Source organism: Somniosus microcephalus, chromosome 10, assembly GCF_052327205.1.
Source record: "Somniosus microcephalus isolate GS21.2 chromosome 10, FLI_Smic_1.0, whole genome shotgun sequence".
Taxonomy (NCBI): Eukaryota; Metazoa; Chordata; class Chondrichthyes; order Squaliformes; family Somniosidae; genus Somniosus; species Somniosus microcephalus.
This window is the reverse complement of record NC_140996.1, coordinates 124049175-124076573: the sequence shown is the minus strand read 5'-3', so window position 1 is coordinate 124076573 and position 27399 is coordinate 124049175. Positions and strand designations below refer to the sequence as shown.

The 27399-nt window shown below is 41.5% G+C and overlaps 1 protein-coding gene across 1 annotated transcript in view; it reads right to left on the bottom strand.

Moving 5' to 3' along the window:
* LOC147111683 (neutral amino acid uniporter 4-like) overlaps nt 1–27399 on the bottom strand; it is a 371254-nt gene that overhangs the window by 329328 nt on the left and 14527 nt on the right. The window contains exons 3-6 of the mRNA XM_085998789.1: nt 9321–9444; nt 6781–6871; nt 5834–5922; nt 2475–2570 (exon numbers count right to left, since the gene is read on the bottom strand). Coding sequence (XP_085854915.1) covers nt 2475–2570; nt 5834–5922; nt 6781–6871; nt 9321–9444 — 400 coding nt within the window. The remainder of the gene's footprint in view (nt 1–2474; nt 2571–5833; nt 5923–6780; nt 6872–9320; nt 9445–27399) is intronic.

Below are 27399 nucleotides of genomic sequence, written 5' to 3'. Positions count from 1 at the left end.
CCGAGACTCATGTCCAAATTCCTGCCCGCTCCCCGTAACCCTTAATTCCTTTTACTTCTAGGAAACTGTCTATTTCTGTTTTAAATTTATGTAATGATGTAGCTTCTACAGCTTTTTGGGGCAGCATATTCCATGGACCCACCACCCTCTGAGTGAAGTAGTTCCTCCTCATCTCAGTTTTGAAAGAGCAGCCCCTTATTCTAAGACTATGCCCCCTAGTTCTAGTTTCACCCATCATCGGGAACATCCTCCCCGCATCCACCCGATCCAACCCCTTCACAATCTTATATGTTTCAATAAGATCGCCTCTCATTCTTTTGAACTCCAATGAGTAGAGTCCCAATCTACTCAACCTCTCCTCATATGTCCACCCCCTCATCCCCGGGATTAACCAAGTGAACCTTCTTTGTACTGACTCGAGAGCAAGTATGTCTTTTCTTAAGTATGGACACCAAAACTGTACGCAGTATTCCAGGTGCGGTCTCACCAATACCTTGTACAACTGAAGCAATACCTCCCTAGTTTTATATTCTATCCCCCTAGCAATGAAAGCCAACATTCCATTGGCCTTCTTAATCATTTGCTGCACCTGCATACTAACCTTTTGAGTTTCGTGCACCAGGACCCCCAGATTCCTTTGTACTACAGTACTTTCCAGTTTCTTGCCATTAAAATAATAACTTGCTCTACAATTTTTCCTGCCAAAGTGCATAACCTCACACTTTCCAGTATTGCATTCCATCTGCCAAATCTCTGCCCACTTACTTAGCCTGTCTATGTCCCCTTGCAGGTTTTTTATGTCCTCCTCACTCACTACTTTCCCCCCCATCTTAGTATCATCTGCAAACTTTGATATGTTACACTCGGTCCCCTCCTTCAAATCGTTAATATAGATTGTAAAGAGTTGGGGACCCAGCACTGACACCTGCGGAACACCACTAGTTACTGATTGCCAGTCTGAGAATGAACCATTTATCCCAACTCTCTGCCTTCTGGTAGATAGCCAATCCTCTATCCATGCCAGAATATTACCCCCAATCCCGTGATTTTTTATCTTAAGCAATAATCTTTTGTGTGGCACCTTGTCAAATGCCTTTTGGAAGTCTAAATACACTACGTCCACTGGTTCCCCTTTATCCACCCTATATGTTACTTCCTCAAAGAACTCCAGCAAATTTGTCAAACATGACTTCCCCTTCATAAAACCATGCTGACTTTGTCCTATTAAATTATGATTATCCAAATGTCCTGTTACTGTCTCCTTAATAATGGACTCCAAAATTTTACCTACCACAGATGTTACGCTAACCGGTTTATAGTTTCCAGCCTTCTGTCTACTGCCCTTTTTAAATAAGGGTGTTACATTAGCAGTTTTCCAGTCTGCCGGGACCTTTGCCGAGTCCAGGGAGTTTTGGAAAATTACCAATGCATCCACAATCCCTACCGCCACTTCCCTCAAGACCCTAGGATGTAAGCCATCAGGTCCAGGTGATTTATCCGCCTTGAGTCCCATTATTTTACCAAGTACCACTTCCTTAGTGATTTTGATCGTGTTTAGCTCCTCCCCCCCCATAGCCCCCTGTTTGTCCAGTGTTGAGATATTCTTAGTGTCCTCTACTGTAAAGACTGATACAAAATATTCATTCAGTGTTTTTGCCATCTCCATATTTCCCACCATTAATTTCCCGGTCTCATCCTCTAAGGGACCAACATTTACTTTAGCCACCCTTTTTCTTTTTATAGAACTATAAAAACTCTTACTATCTGTTTTTATATTTTTTGCTAATTTACTTTCATAATCTATCTTCCCTTTCTTAATCAATCTTTTTGTTATTTTTTGCTGTCTTTTAAAGTTTTCCCAATCCTCTATCCTCCCACTAGATTTGGCTACCTTATATGCCCTTGTTTCTAGTCGAATACTATCCTTAATTTCTTTACTTAGCCACGGATGGCTGTCTTTTCTTTTACACCCTTTTCTTCTCAGTGGAATATATATTTTTTGGAAGTTGTAAAATAACTCCTTAAATGTACACCACTGATCATGTATCGTCTTACCCTTTAATCTATTTTCCCAATCCACTCTACTCAATTCCGCTCTCATACCTTCATAGTCTCCTTTATTCAAGCTTAGCATGCTTGTTTGAGATCCAACCTTCTCACCCTCTAATTGAATATGGAATTCAACCATGTTATGGTCACTCATTCCAAGGGGATCCTTTACTAGGACATTTTTAATTAATCCAGTAGGAAATGCCAGTCTTTCTGTATATTATATTCTTATATATTTAAAAAGCACAACACAGATGTTTATATGTGTAAATAATTATGACACCTAAAAAGTGAGATAGATACGCTCAAAACTTCTATATAGACTAAACAAAAACCTAACACCTTTTACCAACCTAAATGTGTTCATGCTAAAATGTTGTACTTTAATGTGGTTATCCTCTAATATATATCGTAATCAGTTTTACCTTGCCCATGGAGCTTTGTTTCGAAGGCACAGGAATGGTCCTTGTTCCATAGCAAATGTGACTGTGTCACCATAACTCAGGCCTTGCTTTTTAAACCTATATGTATAAAAGAAACAACAAATTTTCAAAATTTAGCGATGCACCACACACTTAAAATTTTTATTTCCAACACTGAGCCTCGGCCCTTCAGATTTCAATTGCCTCGCAATATTATTGGACTTGAAAGTTTATTTAATTGTTTGCTTTAAGACAGAAAAAACCTGATTATTGGTCCACTTTGGCTATAGTCAACTGATCTGTAGTCAATAGAAAGTAATCTCAGAATTAGGAGCAATTATTAAAAATCAAGATTTTTTTTTACATTTGGTCCCAAGTCTCTGCCTTTTCTGGTGTCTGTGTAGCTGCTTTGGAGTAATCTGGTTGACTTTTCCCTAAATTTTACATTCATCTCGGATTGATACCAGTGCCAAGAATGGAAACTTAATGTGTGGAGGACATGCTCCTGCATTTTACTCCTCATTAATAACCACATGGTCAGTCAGCTAGATCATATTCAAAAGGGAGTGGGGGGGGGGGGGGGGGGGGGGAGAAAAAATTAAGGCAAACATATATATTTCTCTTTTTGTGTTGAATTTCTATTGCTCATTACGGCAAGGAGATAATGATATTGAGAATGGACTAATTTACTATGACATTTTCTATTGGCAAAATGAACAAATTTGACTTTTTCCTTATTAACTTCACTGTAAATATATAAAAGTACACTCATTATGAAAGTAACAGATATATGGAGAGATTACAGGACAGTAATTTTATCACAATGAACATACGAAAATCCTATTCCAATTGGTGACATCCTCCGAACCCCTTGGTGAGTTTACGGTCGAATTATAAGCGCGAACATTTCCCTGCATCAGTCAGTCATTCTAATAATCCATGAATTAACAAAACAGAAAATGCTGGAAAAATATAGCAATTTCATTCTCATCTAAACACAGAAAAGATAGAACATTCACTTTTTTTAAACCTAACTTATATCCCTGTTCAGATGCTGACGGACCTGCTGTATATTTTTTTACCTTTTTATGTTTTTATTTCAGGTCCTTAGCACTTTTCCTTTTTATTCACAACAATAAATACCAGTATTATTTCTGCCATCATACTACAATGTTTGAAGCCATTTCTAATCAAATCACTTTTTACACAAGGTGATATTTATAAAGAGATACCCTGTATTTCTAAGTTTCTGTCTTTATGTTTACTAATTATAGCAAACAACTAAATCAAAACAGAGTACTAAACCATAAACATCATTGCGACCTTGATAAGTCAATTTATTGGGTCGACTATAATTGATTGTTCAATATACTCGGCTTAATACAGAGTACTTCTGTCACCACTCTTTTTATGTAAACTAAACTGCTGGATCTCTCCTGATAGTTCTGTGTAGAACTGAGCCATACAGAACATGAAAGTCTCAAGTTCAATTTCCAACATGGCAAATGTAACCCCATTATTTACGAAAGGAGGGAAGAGAGAAAATGGAAAACTACAGACCAGTTAGCCTGACATCAGTAGTAGGGAAAATGCTAGACTCTATTATTAAGGTCATGGTAAGAGGGCACTTAGAAAAGAATAGGATTGGGCAGATTAATGAAAAGAAAATCGTATTTGACAAAGCTATTCGAGTTTAAGGTTGTACCTAGCAGAATAGAGAAGGGAGAAACCAGTGGATGTGGTGTATTTGGATTTTCAGAAGGCATTCGATAAAGTGCCACACAAGAGGTTATTACACAAAATTAGGGCGCATGGGATTGGGGGTAATATACTAGCATTGATTGAGGATTGGTTAACGTACAGAAAACAGAGTAGGAATAAATGGGTCATTTTCAGGTTGGCAGGCTATAACTAGTGGGGTACCGCAAGGATCAGTGCTTGAGCCTCAGCTATTCACAATCTACATCAATGATTTGGACGAGGGGACCAAATGTAATATGTCCAAGTTTGTTGATCATACAAAGCTGGGTGGGAATGGAAGTTGTGAGGAGGATGTAATGAGGCTTCAAGGGGATGCAGACAGGCTAAGTGAGTGGGCAAGAACATGGCAAATGGAATATAATGTGGAGAAATGTGAAGTTATTCACTTTGGTAGGAAAAATAGAAAAGCAGAGTATTTTTTAAATGGCGAGAGATTGGGAAATGTTGGTGTTGAGGGACCTGGGTGTCCTTGTACACGAATCACTGAAAGTCAACATGCAGGTACAGCAAGCAATTAGGAAAGCAAATGGTATGTTGGCCTTTATTACAAGAGGATTTGAGTAGAAGAGTAAAGATGTCTTATTGAAATTATATAGGGTCCTGGTGAGACCACACCTGGAGTATTGTGTACAGTTTTGGTCTCCTTACCTAAAGAAGGATATACTTGCCATAGAGGGAGCGCAACAAAGGTTCACCAGACTGGTTCTTGGGATGGGGGGATTGTCCTATGCGGAGAGTTTGAGTAGACTAGGCCTATATTCTCTAGAGTTTAGAAGAATGAGAGGTGATCTCATTGAAACATATAAAATTCTTAAAGGGCTTGACAGGGTAGATGCAGGGAGGATGTTTCCCCTGGCTGGGGAGTCTAGAACCAGGGGTCAGTGTCTCAGAGTAAGGGGTCGGTGTCTCAGAATAAGGGGTCGTCCATTTAGGACTGAGATGAGAAATTTCTTCACTCAGAGGGTGGTGAATCCTTGGAATTCTCTACCCCAGAGGGCTGTGGAGGCTCAGTCGTTGAGTATATTCAAGACAGAGATCGATAGATTTTTGGATATTAAGGGAATCAAGGGATATAGGGATAGTGAAGGAAAGTGGAGATGAGGTAGAAGATCAGCCATGATCTTACTGAATGGTGGAGCAGGCTCGAAAGGCCAAATGGCCTACTCCTGCTCCTATTTCGTATGTACTTATGTAACCTCTGCTAAATTCCCCATCATCAGCTGGAATGGCAGTAAATGGGACAATTGGCTTGAATGTCCAAGGTTTAGGGAGGGGGAAGAAAGAAAAAACAAAACTTAAATTTGTGGTCGCAGCTGTTGTCCAATGACTACTGCTGGAAAGTGTTCTACAGGCGATGACGGCACTGGCTGCGTTATCATTCCTCCCACAGTAGAGCAGACTGCCAGCACACTGTCCAGAAGGATGCAATAAGCTATCAACACTAGAGGGCGCGCAGCACGCGTTGAACACTAGCATGAATCAGCATCTTCCGAAGAGCAGGAGTGAAAATTATAGGGACAAACAAAATTAAGTACACCTACCTAACTGTGCAAAGGAAAATCGGGGAACAAAAAGATCTTATAAAGGAAGCTGGATTTTACCTTTGACAGAAATGATGGCTACAGCGTACTACGACGTGCATACAATGAATTGTCACAATCCCCATAAGCACAAGACTGACTGGTCCCAGCTGGAAGAGATAAGCACAGTGTAAATAGCAGTAATTTGCAAATTCACCAGTTAATATATTTGAGAGTTTATCTGTTGCACAAATCATGTAATACAACATTCAGTTAATGTTCCATTTCAATACCGTGCAAGTTGCAGTTAAGCTCAAATAAAATGCTGAATAGTATAGATTGAAATAAAGTACAAGATATTTGATTATGACATTATGTCTATAATCGTTAAAGAATCAACTAATCATCGGGTCTGCTTTCTCTTATGAATATTGAAAATTGCCCAGTTCTAAAATTCAACAGGGGAGAAAGCTTGGTTTTCTGAAGTCGTTTTATGCCTCCAGCAGTTAATTTTAAAGATGATGGAATACCCATCCATTCGAACATCACTGATGACCAGTAGCAAACATTACTGTCTGGGATGCTGAACACTGAATTATCATTTAAAACACTCCTTCCTCTTCAAACATGATCTTCCACTGCACTAATTCTTGATCAAAGCTTTCTGGAGCTGTGATATAGAACAGTCCCAAGCAACCTTTTCAATTTTCATTCATGTGCTTGGAAACCATTTTAGACTGGATTCACCAGTTTTTAAAAAGAGTCACATGCACACAATATACATAACTAATGGGATGAAAATTCTATAATCATGAAAGTATTTGTAAATGCTATTTCATCTGCCTGAAAGCACACACAATGTGACAATGTAAACTGCATCAAAATATTTCATCTTGCCATCTGCACACAATATCACTGCAATGAAAATGACAAATAAATCTTCCGGATCTCTCCAAACAAAAAAAAAGTTTGTCAAACACTTTTTTCAAAAGACATTGTCCATTTAGATAATACACATTAGCTCTTACCATAAGCCCTGCATTTTTGATTGCAAGTGGCAATCCTAGCAGCCCTGTTCCAATGTTTCCTTTCAACAAATGAATGAATGTTTGGGTAAACCTGCAATAATATAAAAATACATAAAAACATCAAATAAATTCAGATTATCTTCTGCTTTAATGTATCAGATGTCTCTCACTCAAAGCTCAGATTATATTTTTAATTCAAAAGTTTAGACTTCATTGATTTCATTAAATGAGGTGTAGCATTTTGGTATTGAAGGAGCATCCTCCACAGCAAGCTGCAGTTAGGGCAGTCTGGAAAGAGGTGGTTGAGCAGGTCAATGCAGTAACAGGTCTAAAGAAAGATGACACATTTATAGAACGCCTTTCACAACCTCAAGACATCCTAAAGTGCTTAGCAGGCAATGAATTACTTTTATTTTTTGAAGCAGAATCACTGCAAGCAAATGCAACAGTCAATTAGCATACAGTAAAGTCTCCGTTCCAAGTTTCGGGTCTTCTCTCAGGTACAGTGGTGCTAGCCACTCCGGTTAGCAGTCGAAGCATCTCACATTTAGGGGTGTGCCAGAAAAGCCCAACATCTAACTGTGCAATACTATAACCCAGCAGTTTAACAATAGTGATCTGAATTGGATATTTGGGTCATTCACATGACTGCTTCATCAATGAACAAAAAGAACATTTGGTGTGATGAGGTCCGCTATATATTAAGCAGTTTTATATCACAGCAAGTAAACTATAATAGAGTATACAGTGCAACAGTTCTGATCAGATTCAATGTACAACTCTTATTTTTTTTTAATATCATTCTTCAGGATGTGGGTATCGCTGGCAAGGACAGCATTTATTACCCACCCCTAGTTGTCCTGGAGAAGGTGGTGGTTCTTCTTGAACCGCTACATTCCATGTGATGAAGGCCCTCCCATAATGCGGTTAGGTAAGGAGTTCCAGGATTTGACTTCATCTAATACAAAACAAACTTACACTACATTTCCCCACATCAATGGATCATCTTACTTGACTTAAACAAATAACTCCCAACTATTCTCCTGCATGCTACTTCAGAGCATAGCCAAAGCTTGCCTTTGCAGCTTTCTGTTTGAAGGCCTAATTGTCTTTTCAGCCTTTACTGAAAACTAATTGCCTGCGACTCGGTCTCTTTTTTTAAATCATCTTCTCTCACAACCAGAAAGAAACAGAGGCTTTCCAACACAATGGGCATTGGGTATTTATTGTCTAACAACTTATTATATGCAGTCTATGAGGAAACAACAAAGCCAGCATTTTGAAGTACCTATCAGCTCACTACCCTTTGTCACTAAAAAAAATCTTGTGCAAATACAATTAGCTTTAAAACTCAATTTTTTAAAATAAAAAGTAGCTTCTCCATCGCCCCCCACCCCCCCTAGCCCTTTCTGTGGAAAATAGTCAAAAACATCCCAAAATACAATAGCCCCACAAACCACTGTAGGTTCTTCCTGCATGGATGAGCTAAGATGGGCCAAATTACCTTCATGATCTGTACCTGTCTTGTAATCTTTTTCCTAATATCAACATACTTTAGCAACATTCCATTTAATGCATACTCCATCTTTTTTTTTTAATCTTCTTTAAACATCAAAATGATTTGCATCTGCCATCTATTGGCTCAGTTAGCCAATAAATCTAAAACTTTCTGAATCTGGTTCCATTCTCCCTTAGTATTTCTCCTGCCTCTTATTTAGGCATCATCTGGAAATCTGAACATGCTTACTATACCCTTGCACAAATCATTCATAGATACAAAAAATAAGGGTTCCAAGTGCATTCCTTGGCAGTACTTTGCTTGTAACCTTATTACATTCTCAAAAGTTCCTATTTAGACCTCCCTCCGTTTCTTGTTTTTAAAGCCAATTTTCCATCCACTGATACACATAACTTGCGATTCGATAACGTCTTACCTTAGCCATTAATTGGTGATGTACAACCTGGTCAATAGTTCTGAAAATCCAACTAGAAAACACCAACTACATTTCCTTTTCCACCACATCAGCAATGATTTCAAAAATTTGGCATCATCTACCATTTCTGAATCTATGAGGACTGTCTTAACCAATATTTGGTTTTCTAAGTGCTCACTCACTAGAGCTCTCACAATCTTTTGAAGACTAAGGCTTGAATACTACTAATCAATATTTTTCAGGTTATATTTAATCAGTCATTCACACTTAGACAGGGTGCAAGAAAAATGAAAGATCAAACTTTGTATTCCGTTCCTGACTGCTATCCTGTAACTTCTGTTTGAAAGTACAAGTGTGAAATCTAGGTGGGGGCACAATTGTGATGCTGTTCAGTCAAACTCCCTGCTGTTGTGTCAGAACAGTGACACATCAGGTAATTTGGTACGGTACAGGATGACTGTTGGTGCTGGGAATTGATAACCTAGAATCAAATCAATCCTTTCAGGAAAGGAGGAGAACAGGAGAAAACATTTTTTTTGTTTTAAAAAAGTGATGTTCAAACTTAAAACATTTGACTAAATTAATATTAAGATAACATGCACTTACGAGATGCCCTGTTCATCACCAGGTTGCCGTAGGTGTAAACCTGTTAAGTCAGTCTCTTGTTCATCATCTGATACTTCTTCAGAACTATGAGCCACTTCTATTAGAGGTTTCATAACTTCCATATCTGCAACACCAAAATATCAAAACACAAATTAATTTTTGTATTTTCACTATCAGTATATTTTCTTATACAAGACATGTACACAGGATCAGAGGATTGAAAAAGAACATTGCAGTGTATGTTCATGGTTCCCTCAAATTTGCATGTCATCTTTTCATTAATATTAATAACAGGATATTGTAAACTTATTCAAAAAGAAAATTAAACCACTCTACATTTCTTCTGTGGGTTGGGAACAAAGGCAAAAAAAAGACGTTGCGACATTCTTTTGTCAGTAAAAATGTAATTAATTCAAAATACATAAACAAAAATTTTCAAGGCAATCCCAGATGTGATGATCTAAAAAAAAGTATTTCTAGTTTGTTATTTTTCTAGAATATACAGAAATAAAATTGGTACGACCTCCTCAAGAGCAACAACAGCAATTTTAAATACGTAGTATAAAATACAGCAACATGTATAGGCTCTTAAAGTTGTCTTAAAAACAACTTTGCGAAGTTCGTAAAAGATCTGCGGAAGAAGGTTGCTGAATTAATCTACATATAGATAGGAACAGCAGCTGACCATTTGGCCTATTGGGACTGCTCCAATGTTCCCTTCAAGCTGCGCTACAGGTCCTGCACAGCCAGTGAGCTGGCTTTTAAAATCAAAAAACCGCGCTTGCGCGGAATTTTGAATGGCCCGCGCAGCCTGTGAAAGGGGCCGCACAGGCCAAAGAAAAAAATTTAGAGGGAACATTGGCCTGCTCTGCCCTTGCTAGCTAGCCATGGTAGCTCTATCCTTTTGCAGAGCATCAACTGACACCACGGTGTTAGTCAATAAGTTAGAGGCAGGGCAGGACGCAAATAAAGTCTATTTACTCAGCAGAGTCTATTTAAACAGCGCACTACAGCAAACAGTCCACAGAATCTACTTAAAAAGAGTTTCTACGAAATACAGCAAACAAAACTCATGACCGAAACTACAACAACTACTCCCGATAAAAGCAGGGCGATTTCTCCAGCAAATTGCAGTGCTCATCCATGTCCATCTTTCCCGGAACTCCAGGTTCGAATCCCTCCAATCAGATTTCCACCACTGGCACAATAGGGGAATGGCTCTTATCACAGTCACAAATGACATCCTATGTGAAAGTCCCTCCTCGTCCTTCTCGACCTGTCTGCAGCCTTTGACACAGCTGACCACACCATCCTCCTCCAATGCCTCTCCTTCGTCGTCCAGCTGGGTGGGACTGTACTCAACCTAGTTATATTTTGTAAGGCTTTGAGTCTTAATACGAAGAGCACTCGTAAAAAGGTGGATGAATTAGCTGCGCAAATAGATGTAAACGGATATGATATAATTGGGATTACAGAGACAGGGCTCCAGGATGACCAAGTCTGGGAATTCAACATCCAGGGATATTCAATATAAAGGAAGGACAGGAAAAGGAGGTGGGGTAGCATTGCTGGTTAAAGAGATTAACACAATAGTAAGGAAGGATATTAGCTCTGATGATGTGGAATCTGTATGGGCAGAGCTGAGAAATACCAAGGGGCAGAAAACATTAGTGGGAGTTGTATACAGACCCCCAAACAGTAATGCTGAGGTTGGGGATGGCATTAAACTGGAAATTAGAGACGCGTGCAATAAGGGCACAGCAGTTATCATGGGTGACTTTAATCTACGTATAGAATGGGCTAACCAAATTAGTAACAATACTGTGGAGGAGGAATTCCTAGAGTGTATACGGGATGGTTTCCTGGACCAATATATCGAGGAACCAACTAGAGAGCAGGTCATCTTAGACTGGGTATTATGTAATGAGAAAGGATTAATTAGCAATCTTGTTGTGCACGGCCCCTTGGGGAGGAGCGATCATAATATGATAGAATTCTTCATTAAAATGGAGAGTGAAGTAGTTGACTCAGAGATTAGGGTCCTGAATTTAAATAAAGGAAACTACGATGGTGTGAGGCACGAGTTCGCTAGGATGGATTGGGGAACGTTACTTAAAGGGTTGACGGTGGATAGGCAATGGCAAACATTTAAAGATTGCATGGATGAACTACAGAATTTGTTCATCCCAGTTTGGCATAAAAATAAAACAAAAAAGGTGACTCAACCGTGGCTAACAAAGGAAATTAGGGATAGCATAAGATCCAAGGAGAGGACTTATAATTTTGCCAGAAAAAGCAGCAAGCCTGAGGATTGAGAGCAGTTTAGGATTCAGCAAAGGAGGAAAATAGATTGAGAGCAAGCTTGCAGGGAACATAAAAACTGACTGTAAAAGCTTCTATAGATATGTGAAGAGAAAAAGATTGGTGAAGTCAAGCGTAGGTCCCTTGCAGTCAGAATCAGGGGAATTTATAATGGGGAACAAAGAAATGGCAGACCAATTAAATACATACTTTGGGAGGTTATTTGTGTCCTCCTTTGTGAAGACAGAACCAGAGATGTCGGGGATCATAGGGTCTAATGAGAGGGAGGAATTGAATGAAATCAGTATTTGTAGGGAAATGGTGTTAGGGAAATTGACGGGATTGAAGGCCGATAAATCCCCAGGGCCTGATAATCTACATCCTAGGGTACTTAAGGAAGTGGCCCTAGAAATAGTAGATGCATTGCTGGTCATCTTCCAGAACTCGATAGACTCTGGAACAGTTCCCATGGATTGGAGGATAGCTAATGTAACCCCACTATTTAAAAAAGGTGGTAGAGAGAAAACGGGGAATTATAGACCAGTAAGTCTGACATCAGTAGTGGGGAAAATGCTAGAGTCCATTATAAAAGATGTAATAATAATAATAATCAACTTTATTGTCATTGTTAGTGCACAAGTGCAGTACAACGAAATGTAGGCTTGCGGCTCCCGAGAGTGTACATTTAGATTAAGACATTTAAACATTCAACATACATTAGGCTTGCCATACATTAACATAAACATAATAAAGTGCATTGGCAGATGTGCAGGCTTTAGAGTTTATTTGTGGAGTTCAGTAGGATGACAGCCCTGGGAAAGAAGCTGTTCCTAAATCTGGTCGTTCGGGTGCGAATGCATCTGTAGCGTCTCCCAGATGGCAGGAGGGCGAACAGACTGTGGCGGGTAGGGTCTTTGATGATGGTCCGTGACCTCCGTAAACAGCGTTTCTGGTATATGTGCTCTATGGTCGGTAGCCGGGTGCCGGTAATGCGTTGGGCAGTTTTGACTACCCGCTGCAGGGCTTTCCGGTCATAGTAGCTACAGCTGCCATACCATACTGTGATACAGTTCGTCAGGATGCTCTCTATTGTGCAGCGGTAAAAGTTACAGAGGATCAGGGGTGACAGGTTACATCCCTTCAGCCTCCTTAGGAAATATAGGCACTGCTGGGCCTTCTTCACCAGAGAGGAAGTATTGAGGGACCAGGAGAGGTCTTCCGTGATGTGGACTCCGAGGAACTTAAAGCTGTCCACCCTTTTCCACCACAGCCCCATGGATGTGGATGGGGGGTGTGACTTCCACCTTTAGACTTCCTGAAGTCCACAATGATTTCTTTGGGTTTCTTGATGTTAAGGGCCAGGTTGTTATCGGCGCACCACTTCACGAGATGCTGGACCTCCTCCCTGTAGGCTGACTCATCGTTGTTGGTGATTTGGCCTACTACCGTGGTATCATCCGCAAACTTGATGGTGTTGGAACCATGAACAGCCACACAGTCGTGGGTGAAGAGGGAGTAGAGGAGGGGGCTCAGCACACATCCTTGTGGGGCCCCTGTGTTCAGGGTCGGGGGGGGGGGGGGGGAAAAGAGGTGTGGTTACCTAATTTGACAGACTGGGGTCTGTTTGTTAGGAAGTCCAGGGTCCAGTTGCAGAGGGAAGTGTTCAGGCCAAGAGTGTGGAGTTTGGTGGCCAGCTTGTTGGGGACGATAGTGTTGAATGCTCAGCTGTAGTCTATGAACAGCATTCTGATGTAGGTCTCTTTACCATCTAAGTGATTCAGTGCAGAGTGCACTTGGAAAACAGTGACAGGATCGGACAAAGTCAACATGGATTTACAAAAGGTAAATCATGCTTGACTAATCTACTGGAATTTTTTGAGGATGTAACTGGTAGAATAGGTAAGGGAGAACCAATGGATGTGGTGTATTTGGACGTTCAGAAGGCTTTCGATAAGGTCCCGCATAAGAGATTAGCGTGCAAAGTTAAAGCACACGGGACTGGGGGTAAGGTACTGTCTTGGATAGAGAACTGGTTGGCAGACAGGAAGCAAAGAGTTGGAATAAACGGGTCTTTTTCCGAGTGGCAGGCAGTGACTAGTGGAGTACCGCAGGGATCGGTGCTAGGACCCCAGCTATTCACAATATATATAATTGATCTAGACGAGGGAACTAGATGTAATATCTCCAAGTTTGCAGACGACACAAAGCTGGGTGGGCGTGTATGCTGTGAGGAGGATGCAGAGAAACTCCAGTATGATTTGGACAGGTTAGGTGATTGGGCAGGTGCAGTATAATGTGGATAAATGCGAGGTTATCCACTTCGGTGACAAAAACAGGAAGACAGATTATTATCTGAACGGCAATAGATTGGGAAAAGGGGAAGTGTAACGAGACATGGGTGTCCTTGCGCACCAGTCGCTGAAGGTAAGCATGCAGGCGCGGCAGTTAAGGCAGCAAATGATATGTTGGCCTTCATAGCAAGAGGATTAGCGTACAGGAGCAAGGATGTCTTGCTGCAGTTGTACAGGGCCTTGGTGAGACCACACCTTGAGTATTGTGTGCAGTTTTGGTGGGGGAGTCCAGAACCAGGGGTCACAGTCTAAGGATCAGGGGTAAGCCATTTAGGACTGAGATAAGGAGGAATTTCTTCACCCAGAGAGTGGTGAACCTGTGGAATTCTCTACCACAGAAGGCAGTTGAGGCCAATTCATTAAATACATTCAAGAAGGAGTTAGATATATTTCTTAAGGCTAACGGGATCAAGGGATATGGGGAGAAAGCAGGGACAGGGTACTGAATTTGGATGATCAGCCATGATCTCATTAAATGGCGGAACAGGCTCGAGGGGCCGAATGGCCTACTCCTGCTCCTATCTTCTATGTTTATCTATCCAGTCATAGCCAGAAAATCACCTGCAATGTGCAATGGCTTCTCTTCTTGCTCCTGCATTGTTACTTCTGAAGTCCCCCAAGGATCAATCCTAAGCCCCCTCCTATTTCTCATCTACATGCTGCCCCTCGGCGACATCATCTGAAAAAACGTCAGATTCCACATATACGCTAATGACAAACAGCTCTACCTCATCACCACCTCTCTTGACGCCTCCGCTGTCTCTAAATTGTCAGACTGCTTGTCAGACATCCAGTATTGCTCGAGCAGAAATTTCCTCCAACTAAATATTGGGAAGACCGAAGCCAGTCTTCAGTCCCCGCCATAAACTCCGTTCCCTAGCCACCGACTCCATCCCTCTCCCTGTCCAAGGCTGAAACAGACTGTTCGTAACCTTGTATTTGACCCCAAGGTAAGCTTCCAACCACATATCCACACAATCATTAAGACCACCTATTTCTACCTCCGTAACATAGCCCTACCCCAACCCTGCCTCAGCTCACCTGCTGCTGAAACCCTCATCCATGCCTTTGTTACTTCTAGACTTGACTGTTCCAACACGCTCCTGGCAAGCCCCCCATCTGCCACCATCCATAAACTTAAGCTCATCCAAAACTGCTGCCCGTATCCTAACTCGCACCAAGTCCCGTTCACATATCATCCCTGTGCTCGCTGACGTACACTGGTTCCCTTTTAAGCAATGCCTCAATTTTAAAATTCTCATCCTTCCTTTTCAAATCCTTCCATGGCCTCACCCCTCCTCATTTCTGTAACCTCCTCCAATCCTACAACATATCTGCGCCAATGTCCCCCGTAAGCTGCACTGCCTCCTGCACGGCCTGCCTCCCATTTAAATTTTTCCACATGCGCAGTATCTACAATATAAAATCCGGTGAGTGGCACGGGACCTCAAATAACTGCGCAGCCACATGCACCCTAGCCGGAAGTCTGATCTGCAAAAAGGAAGAGAGTAGCAAAAATAATCATTGGTCCCTTAGAGGCAAAATTATAATGGGGAATAAGGAAATGGCAGAGACTTTAAACAAGTATTTTGTATCTGTCTTCACAGTAGAAGACACAAAAAGCATACCAAAAATAGTGCAGAACCAAGGGGCTAATGAGAGTGAGGAACTTAAAGTAATTAATATCAGTGGAGAAAAAGTACTTGAGAAACTAACGTGACTAAAATTTGGCAAATCCCCTGGACCTGATGGCCTACATCCTAGGGTTCTAAAAGAGGTGGCTGCAGAGATAGTGGATGCATTTGTTGAGATCTTCCAAAATTCCCTGGATTCTGGAACAGTCCCAGCAGATTGGAAGGGAGCAAATGTAACCCCACTATTCAAGAAAGGAGGGAGAAAGAAAACAGGGAACTACAGGCCAGTTAGCCTGACATCAGTCATCTGGAAAATGCTGGAATCCATTATTAAGGAAATGGTAACAGGGCACTTAGAAAATCAGAATATGATTTGGCAGAGTCAACATGGTTTTATGAAAGGGAAATTGTATTTAACAAATTTTATGAGTTTTTTGAGAATGTATCTAGCAGGGTAGATAAAGGGGAGCCAGTGAATGTAGTATATTTGGATTTCCAAAAAGCATTCGATAAGGTACCATATAAAAAGGTTGCTATGCAAGATAAGGGATCATGTGATTGGAGGTAATATATTAGCATGGATGGATGGATAGAGTATGGGTTAATGGACAGAAAACAGAGAGTAGGGATAAACGGGTCTTTTTCCAGTTGGCAGGCTGTGACTAGGGTGGTGCTGTAAGGATCAGTGCTTGGGCCTCAGCTATTTACAATCTATATTAATGACTTAGATGAAGGGACAGAGTGCAATGTATCCAAGTTTGCTAACAATGCAAAGCTAGGTGGGAAAATAAGCTGTGAGGAGGACACAATGAGCCTGCAAAGGGATATAGACATGTTAAGTGAGTGGGTACGAAGGTGGTAGATGGAGTATAATGTGTGGAAATGTGAGGTTATTTACTTTGGTAGGAAGAATAGAAAAACAGAATTTTTTTTAAATGTGAGAAACTATTAAATGTTGATGTTCAAAGAGATTTAGGTGTCCTCGTACAAGAAACAGAAATTTAGCATGCAGGTACAGCAAGCAATCAGGAAGGCATATGGCATGTTGGTTGTATTGCAAGTGGGTTGGTGTACAAGAGTAAGGAAGTTTTACTACAATTGTACAGGGTTTTGGTAAGACCACACCTCGAGTACTGTGCACAGTCCTGGTCTCCTTATCAGAGAAAGGATACACATGTCTTAGAGGCAGTGCAATGAGTTCACTAGATTGATCCCTGGGATGAGAGGGTTGTCCTTTGAGGAGAGATTTGACTAGATTGGCCTATACTCTCTGGAGTTTAGAAGAATGAGAGGTGATCTCATTGGAACATAAGATTCTGAGGGGGATTGACAGGGTAGATGCTGAGAGATTGTTTCCCCTGGCTGGAGAGTCTAGAACTAAGGGGCATAGTCTCACAATAAGGGGTCAGCCATTTAAGACTGAGATGAAGAGTAATTTCTTCACTTAGAGGGTTATGAATCTTTGGAATTCTCTACCTGAAAGGGCTGTCAATGCAGAGTCATTAAGTATATTCAAGGCTGAGATTTCTGAACTCTAGGGGAAATTAAGGGATATGGGGATCAAGCAGGAAAGTGGAATTGAGGTCGAATTATCAGCCATGATTGTACTGAATGGCGGAGCAGGCTCAAAGGGCCATATGGCCTACTCCTTCTCCTAATTCTTATGTTATGTTCTGTGCTCTTCCAACTCTGGTCTCTTGCGCATTTTCGATTTTAATCACTCCACCAAGACCCCAAGTTCCAGAATTCCCTCCCTAAACCTCTCTGCCTCCATACCTCTCTTTTATCCTTTAAGACGCTCCTTAAAACCTGTCATCTGCCCCAATATCTCATGTGGCTCGGTGTCAAATTTTGTTTGATAACACTCCTGTGAAGCACATTGCGATGTTTTACCACATTAAAGGCGCTATATAAATGCAAGTTGTTGTTGAGCAGAGGATAGTTACACACAAATTCTGTGCATAAAATCAAACCCAGTCATTCACAGCAGTGCGGTCTCCGGACATTATTGACGAGGGAATTACCCAATCATCTCCATTCCGGCCAGGAATAGTGGCGTCACTATCTACAGCTATCTTTTAAATCCCGATTTCCTGCCTTTTCTCCATATACAACTTACTACCTGATTAAGTATCTACTTCCCCTTTAAACACCTCAACTGACACTGCATCTATAACCTTTTATGGCAATGCATTTCATAGTCTCACAACCTTTAGTTTGAAGGCATTTTAATTGGATCACTTCTGAGCAGCATAGGTTGAATTTGAAGATTTTTTTTCACCTTGTTCTGTATTGCCTTACTAGAGGGAAGTGTAATTTCCTATATACCCTGTCAATTCCTTTCATTACCTTAAGCATCTTAATCTGATCGCTCCTTATCATCTCCAAGGAATATAAACCAACACTACAGACTGTATTGGGAACTATCGAAATGCAGAACAAGGTAAATTGTAGCAGGAAAAATACTTTGCTACTGGGAGAGCAATTCTCCAAAGGCTCCAAAGTGTGTGAAGTTGCAGAAAATCAGGTAAAGTAACAGGGGAGCAGAAAAGACAGGTGGATCAATAACGCAAGGTATTTTCTTAAGGGGAGCACTGGGAGAAATAGATTTAAAAGGAGGGTACCTAAGTTAAGCATGCAGTGGAGAGGAACTAAGGTGAAACTGAAAAATTGTGACATAGATGGCAAATAGGACCAAATAAATAATACCCGAGAAAGCAAAATGTACAAAACACCTGAGGGGAGTCAAAATTCAAAATAGGCACCAGACAGAAAAAAATCAAAAAGGAGCACTAGGATTAAAAAAAGTTTTTTAAAAGTTTTAAAATGTTAAACCCAGAGGGAATGGGAGAAAGAGAAATAGCTAAGAGAAGAAAAACTAAGATGGAGACCATGAAGAGTGTTTGCTGTGGGATATTCACAAATGAGAAAGGCAAATACAAAAGTGAAAGGATAGAAAAACGGTCCGCTAATCAGTAATCTTAAAGAAAGAATTCTGACTTTACAGACCAAGACACAGGAACTTATGAGGGCAGACTGAAGCGAGGAGAATTTTGAGTGCAATTCGGTATTAAATGCAGTGAATGAGTCCTGTCGATAAGTGATATCGTGAGGCTAGCATCAGGCCTCCAAAATGAACCTTCAGGGATTAGAGCTGGAGACCAATACAATCAGGAACAGTGTTGTCATGACAAAAGAGCAATTGCTGAAAGAAACCACGGTAATGGAAATATTGGACGCATTCGAGTTGATTCAAAAAAAAGCAAGAAATGTAGAAAACCCCGAAGCTACCCAAGAGTTTACACTAGCGAACGCATACCAGGCACTGTCCAACAATGCATACAAGGTCCCAGAAGTAAAAAATTAGTTAGAAAACCAGAGAACATGACCAAAACAAAGACACAGTTTGCAGGTCATGGAGAGAGTCTAGTCATAGGTGATTTTTGCTCAGTAAAGTTGACAGTCATGTGTGTCATAATGGCAATATCATCATGTCTACCTGCAGCTACAGCAGTACATACTGAGAAAAGGTTAGAAGAGATACTGAAGGGAACAGATGGAGACCTAGAGATAGTAGTCCATAGAGGTAAATGACATAGGGAGAAATAATATTAGGGCCTTAAAATCCACATAAAATGAGAATTGGCTCAAAATTCAAGATAGATGATGCAAGTTAATGTCCTCTGGTATAGTTCCAGTGCTGGGGAAAGGAAGGGAGCTCATCACAAGTATTGAGATAAACAAGTTGCTGGCAGCATTGTGTGAGTACAAAATGCTACCTTCATAAGTAACTTGGAATCCTTACAGAACATGGACTAGTACAGGAGAGACAGGCTTCATTTAAATCAAGTAGGGACAAAAAGACTGGCGATGAACATTGAGGCAACAATAGATAATCATTTAAATTAGACAGGTGGTGTGCAGGGCAGGGTAGCAAAAAGGACCCCAAATGAGATGGATTGTAGGGTAGAAGATAGTCAACAGGTAGGTATGACAACTTCTTGCCCCAGTGGGTTAAGAAAACTACAAGAGGCAATCTTACATAGAATTTACAGCACAGAAACAGGCCATTCGGCCCAACTGGTCTATGCTGTGCTTATGCTCCACACGAACTTCCTCCCATCCGACTATCAGCATTTCGTTCTGTTCCTTTTACCTTCATGTACAGTAAACTCTCGTTTAAACAGCACCTAATTATCCGGAATTCTCTAATAACCGGCAAAATTCAGGAGTAGGTTCAGGAACCGAAAGGTAAGTTTTACTGTATATTTGTGGCCGTGTAACCGGGTCCCCAGCACCTGTGGCCGTGTAACCGGGTCCCCAGCACCTGTGGCCGTGTAACCAGGTCCCCAGCACCTGTGGCCGTGTAACTGGGGCTCCAGCACCTGTGGCCGTGTAACTGGGTCCCTAGCACCTGTGGCCGTGTAACCGGGTCCCCAGCACCTGTGGCCGTATAACCGGGTCCCTAGCACCTGTGGCCGTATAACTGGGGCTCCAGCACCTGTGGCCGTGTAACCGGGTCCCTAGCACCTGTGGCTGTGTAACTGGGTCCCCAGCACCTGTGGCCGTGTACATAAGAACATAAGAAATAGGAGCAGGAGTAGGCCAATCGGCCCCTCGAGCCTGCTCCACCATTCAATAAGATCATGGCTGATCTGATCCTAACCTCAAATCTACTATCACTCTCCATCCCTCCCGAACCCATGTGACCTCCTGGGAGAGGCGAAAAACCAGATAAAAAACCCAATGGCCAATTTGGGAGAAAGAAAATCTGGGAAATTCCTCTCCGACCCATCTAGGCAATCAAAACTCGTCCAAGAAATCACTGTCCCTATATTTTCTACAGTACTTACCTTCTGTAAAAGGTGATCTCCACCACAGCCAGGAACAGGAATAGAACCATCTCCTGAAATCTAACACATAATTAGAACACAAGAAGTAGGAGCAGAACCAGGCTACACGGCCCCTGGGCCCGCTCCGTTACCCACAGGGCCATGACCGTTCCGAACATAGGCTCATGTCCAATTTCCTGCCTGCTCCCCGTAACCCCTAATTCCCTTTACTTCTAAGAAACTGTCTATTTCTGTTTTAAATGTATTTAATGATGTAGCTTCCACAGCTTTCTGGGACAGCAAATTCCACAGACCTACTACCCTCTGAGTGAAGAAGTTTCTCCTCATCTCAGTTTTGAAAGAGCAGCCCCTTATTCTAAGATTATGCCCCCTAGTTCTAGTTTCACCCACCATTGGGAACATCCTCACCACATCCACCCGATCAAGCCCCTTCACAATCTTATATGTTTCAATAAGATCGCCTCTCATTCTTCTGAACTCCAATGAGTAGAGTCCCAATCTACTCAACCTCTCCTCATATGACCACCCCCTCATCCCCGGGATTAACCGAGTGAACCTTCTTTGTACTGACTCGAGAGCAAGTATGTCTTTTCTTAAGTATGGACACCAAAACTGTATGCAGTATTCCAGGTGTGGTCTCACCAATACCTTGTACACTACAACAATACCTCCCTGTTTTTATATTCTATCCCCCTAGCAATAAAAGCCAACATTCCATTGGCCTTCTTGATCACTTGCTGCACCTGCATACTAACTTTTTGAGTTTCGTGCACCAGGACCCCCAGATCCCTTTGTACTTCAGTACTTTCGTTTCTTGCCAGTAAGATAATAACTTGCTCTACGATTTTTCCTGCCAAAGTGCATAACCTGACACTTTCCAGTATTGTATTCCATCTGCCAAATCTCTGCCCACTTACTTAGCCTGTCTATGTCCCTTTGCAGGTTTTTTTATGTCCTCCTCACTCACTACTTTCCCTCCCATCTTTGTATCATCTGCAAACTTTGATATGTTACACTCGGTCCCCTCCTCCAAAATAATTAATATAGATTGTAAAGAGTTGGGGACCCAGCACTGACCCCTGAGGAACACCACTAGTTACTGATTGCCAGTCTGAGAACGAACCATTTATCCCAACTCTCTGCTTTCTGTTAGAGAGCCAATCCTCCACCCATGCCAGAATATTACCCCCAATCCCATGATTTTTTATCTTAAGCAATAATCTTTTGTGTGGCACCTTGTCAAATGCCTTTTGGAAGTCTAAATACACTACGTCCACTGGTTCCCCTTTATCCACCCTGTATGTTACTTCCTCAAAGAACTCAAGCAAATTTGTCAAACATGACTTCCCCTTCATAAAACCATGCTGACTTTGTCCTATTAAATTATGTTTATCCAAATGTCCCGTTACTGTCTCCTTAATAATGGACTCTAAAATTTTACCAACCACAGATGTTAGGCTAACAGGTCTATAGTTTCCAGCCTTCTGCCTACTACCCTTTTTAAATAAGGGTGTTGCATTAGCAGTTTTCCAATCTGCCGGGACCTTTGCGGAGTCCAGGGAGTTTTGGAAAATTACCAATGCATCCACAATCCCTACCGCCACTTCCCTCAAGACCCTAAGATGTAAGCCATCAGGTCCAGGGGATTTATCCACCTTGAGTCCCATTATTTTACCAAGTACCACTTCCTTAGTGATTTTAATCGTATTTAGCTCCTCCCCCCCCCCCCCTTAGCCCCCTGTTTGTCCAGTGTTGGGATATTCTTAGTGTCCTCTACCGTAAAGACGGATACAAAATATTTGTTCAGCGTTTTTGCCATCTCCATGTTTCCCACCATTAATTTCCCGGTCTCATCCTCTAAGGGACCAACATTTACTTTAGCCACCCTTTTTCTTTTTATATAACTATAGAAACTTTTGCTATCTGTTTTTATATTTTTTGCTAATTTACTTTCATAATCTATCTTCCCTTTCTTAATCAATCTTTTTGTTTTTTTTTGCTGTCTTTTAAAGACTTTCCAATCTTCTATCCTCCCACTAGATTTGGCTACCTTATATGCCCTTGTTTTTAGTCGGATACTATCCTTAATTACTTTACTTAGCCACGGATGGCTATCTTTTCTTTTACACCCTTTTTTCCTCAGTGGAATATATATTTTTTGGAAGTTGTAAAATAACTCCTTAAATGTACACCATTGATCGTGTACCGTCTTACCCTTTAATCTATTTTCCCAGTCCACTCTACTCAATTCCGCTCTCATACCTTCATAGTCTCCTTTATTCAAGCTCAGCACGCTTGTTTGAGATCCAACCTTCTCACCCTCTAATTGAATATGGAATTCAACCATGTTATGGTCACTCATTCCAAGGGGATCCTTTACTAGGACATTTTTAACTAATCCTGTCTCATTACACAGGACCAAATCTAAGGTTGCTTGCCCCCCTGGTCAGTTCAGTTACATACTGCTCAAGAAACCCATCCCTAATACACTCAATGAACTCATCCTCAAGGCTGCCCTGCCCAATTTGATTTGTCCAGTTAATGATAGTTAAAATCCCCCATAATTATAGCTGTTCCCTTATTACAAGCCTCAACTATTTCCTGATTAATACTCCGTCCAACAGAGTTGCAACTGTTCGGAGGCCTATAGACTACGCCCACTAGTGTTTTTTTCCCCTTATTATTCCGTATCTCCACCCAAACTGTTTCACTATCCTGATCCTTTGACCCAATATCATTTCTCTGTATTACAGTGATTCCTTCCTTTATTAACATATAAGCCACCCCACCTCCCCTTCCTTCCTGCCTGTCCTTCCTGATTGTTAAATAATCTGGTATATTTAATTCCCAGTCATGGTCACCCTGCAGCCATGTTTCTGTAATGGCCACAAGATCATACCCATATGTAGTTATTTGTGCCATTAACTCATCCATTTTGTTACGAATGCTACGTGCATTCAGATAAAGAACTTTCAAATATGTTTTGTGACACTTAGTTCCTGCTTCTTCCCCTTTTACTACTTTACCTTTTACTCCATACCTTCTGTCCCTTCCTGACACGTTCTGTTTTTTAATTCCCCCACTGCTACCTAAGTCTATGACCTTCTCCATAGTCATTTTTATTATTTGCTCTCTAGAAACCTCCCCCCCACTAATTAGTTTAAAGCCCTCTCTACAGCCCTAGTTATATGATTCGCCAGGATTCTAGTCCCAGCACTGGCCAAGTGAAGTCTGCAGTGTATGTACCTTTAAGAGGAACTATGTTTTTGAAGCCCCTGTATACTGTAGTACCAGTAGTGACCACTCGGGTATATAAGCCTGTGTAGCGTCTTGTGTTGTTAGTTCACCTCCAGACTTTGTTCAGTAAACACTTGTTAAATCAACTCCTGCATTCCGTGTCTCCATTAACACACGGATCTAACAGTGGCGACGAGTTAGAAACGAACTTACCTGCAATTTGGCAGCACCTCAAGGGGATCGATTCCTCAGACGAAGGTCAAAGCCAGAAGCCAGAAAAAAAAAATAACTCAAAGAAACTCGAAAACGAGGGCCAGGCTTGGTCTCCAGTCTGTGGTTTCCCCAGCTAAACGGGCTGGTGGCAGGTATAAGTGCACTGATTCTTCCTGGGCTGCGGTGGGCTAGAGCTCGATCGGGTGGCTCTGCAACGGGGCCGGGCAGCGAGTCGGGAAGCAGAAGCAAAGAGAGAGAGAGAGGGTGGAGCACTCAGGGCGCGGCCGGTGCTGCAAAGCAGGTCGGCGTTCGGACCGAGCAGAGGGAGGGGAAAGTCCCAGAGGGTCCGCTCCACGACGGGAACAGTTCTCCAAGTAACGGAGAAACTATTGAAGCGATATATAAAAAAAATAGAAATACCGCGAAAAGCTGCAGGTCGCAACGGGAACCGCGGAGAACAGCGTTGGCAGCAGCGGCAGTGGCGGGAGGCGCCATCTTAACTCGGCAGGGAAGAAAGAAAAGCGCGGGAAGCGCCATTTTAGATTTTCAAGATGCCGAAGACTGGCAATATTACTGCTTTCGATAGTGATATAGAAGATTGGACCACATATGTGGAAAGAGTGGTCCCCAGCACCTGTGGCCGTGTAACTGGGTCCCCAGCACCTGTGACCGTGTAACCGGGTCCCCAGCACCTGTGGCCGTGTAACCGGGTCCCCAGCACCTGTGGCCGTGTAACCGGGGCTCCTGGATCGGTGGCTGTGTAACGGGGCTATCGTACCTTGGTAGGTATACCTCTCTGTTATCTGGAATTTTTAATCAACCGGCACCATTCTGGTCCCGTAGGTGCCGAATATGAAAGAGTTTACTGTACTTAAGTTTCCCCTTAAATGCATCTATGCGATTCACCTCAATGACTCCTTGTGATCTGATACTCATAAATAACCCAGAAAAAGTACAGGAAATGGAAGTCGTAGCATCCGGAGGGGTTGGGGGGGGGGGGGGGGGAAGTGACCACAATGTTTATTATACGGGAATCAGAAATACCAAAGATCAGGGGCCTGGTACATAATTTTAAAAGGGCTAAAATTAATGTAATAATGGAACAACTAAAGCAAATAGATTTGGGGAGGTTTTTCCAACAACACTTCAGCGGAAGACAAATGTCACACCTTTAAAAAGGTATTAAGCAGGATAAATACATTCCCCAAAAACAATAAGATCAGACTGAACAAAGGTGACTCTAAATGATCAACAATCATGTTAAAAGTGAGATAAAAAGGAAAAATGACGTACAGATTCTGCATGGAGAAAGGAGAAGGGGCTCACGAGAATGAATACAGTACAAGAAATTGCAGAAACGTGATCAGAGGAACAGATACCTAGAAACAAAGCTTGACAGCTGAAGTCAAGTATAACAGTAAAACAAAAATATTTCTGTACAACAGTAATAGAGCAGTCAGAGCAAACAGGTTTCAAACGGAGGACAGACAAAATAGTAAATTTCCTGAATGAATACTCCCAAGTATTCATAGGATTACATAGGATATACGGCACAGAAACAAGCCATTCGGCAACTAGTCCATGCTGGCGTTTATGCTCCACTCGAGCCTCCTCTAGTCTTTCCTCATCTAAATCGATCAGCATACCCCTCTATTTCCCTTCTCCATCATATGCTTGTCTAGCCTCCCTTTCAATGCATCTATACTATTCGCTTCAACCACTCCCTGTGGTAGCGAGTTCCACATTCTCACCACTTCTTCTGCATTCCCTATTGGATTTCTTGATGGCTATCTTATATTGATGGCCTCTAGTTATGCTCTTTCCCACAAGTGGAAACATTCTCTCTCCCGATCAAAACATTTCATAATTTTAAAAGATTTCTATTAGGTCATCCCGCAGTCATCTTTATTCAAGAGAAAAGAGACTCCACCTGTTCCGCCTTTCCTGATAGGTGTACCCTCGCATTTCTGGCATCATCCTTATAAATCTTCTCTGTACCCTCTCCAGTGTCTCTATATCCTTTTTATAATATGGTGACCAGAACTGTACGCAGTACTCGATGTGTGGGCTAACCAAGGTTCGATACAGGTTTAGCATTACTTCCCTACTTTTCAATTCTATCCCTCTAGAAATAAATCCTAGTGCTTGGTTTGCTTTTTTAATGGCCTCGCTAACCTGCGTCGCAACTTTTAGAAGACAAGAGCAACATGCTGCCTCTACAAACAAAGATATCCCAAGTAAAATCAATGATTTTGTTACAAATGAGATGGAACTTCTAGACCGGATAGTTGGGCGCAACCCAAATAATTCCTCAGGATTGATGATATTTATTTCAGAGAAAGCGCCTGACATGCATGCATGCATTTATATAGTGCCTTTTACAATCTCAGGACATCCCAAAGCTGTCAAAGTTCTGAAAGAAACTGGGGAAGAGATTTGTGGAGCACTGATAATCATTATGAGGGGATCAATGGACACAGAGGAAATACCAGCAGATTAGCCTGTTTCCAATGTGGAGGCCATGTTCATAATGGATGACAAAACAGGCACATGCAAACACAGACTCATTAGCCCCGCTTTCATTTCTTATAATAATAGAATCGATCAGGAGTAAATTGAGAACCATCTGTACAATAACTAATGTAGTACACAGCAGTCAAAATTGATAATTTCATCTCGCCAATCTTGTTGGCTTCTTGGAGGAAATGACAACCCAAGTGAGCTATGGTAAGCCCTATAATGTGGTGAACCTTGACTTTCAAAAGGCTTTCAACAAAGTTCCACATGAAATGCTATTAATTAAACTCAATTTTAATTAATTCAGAGATTCAAAAGGATTCAGAGAAAAACCTGGAAACGGATAAGAAAATTGACAGAGGATTATATCAGAGCGGGGTGCCTCAGGGTTTAATGCTGGAACCACTACGATTCTAATTTGTGCTAACAACTTTGATCTAGAAACTCAATGCAAAGTTGTAAAATTTGCAAATGATGTCAAACTTAGAAGGGCAGTGGAATCAAGATAAGCAAATGAGCAAAACAACGGCAAATGAAATTTAATGCCGATAAATGTAAAGATCTATACTTTGGTAGGAAAAGTAGACAACACGAGTAATCACAAACAGTGTTGAAATAGCTAATGATGAAGCTAAAAGAGACGTAGGAGTCACAATAGACTTGACGCTAAACATGTCCAACCAATGCAGAGCAGCAATCAATAAAGCCATCGTCCAAGCAAGAGAATAAGTTAGAGGAGACAATGATCAAACTTTAAAGTGCTCTAATCAGATCACACCTTGAACACTGTGTCCAGTCCTGGTCACGAAGAAACAAGATATTTTCAAGTGCCTGAGAAAGTGTAAGAGCCCCATTTTCATATGTCTGAGTGTTGAGAAAAGACTGGCAAAAATGTTTCAACCAGGAAAGTAGGTGTCGGAGATGATCTTATATAGAGTTATATAAAATTGTTACAGGTATAGAAAAAGTTAAC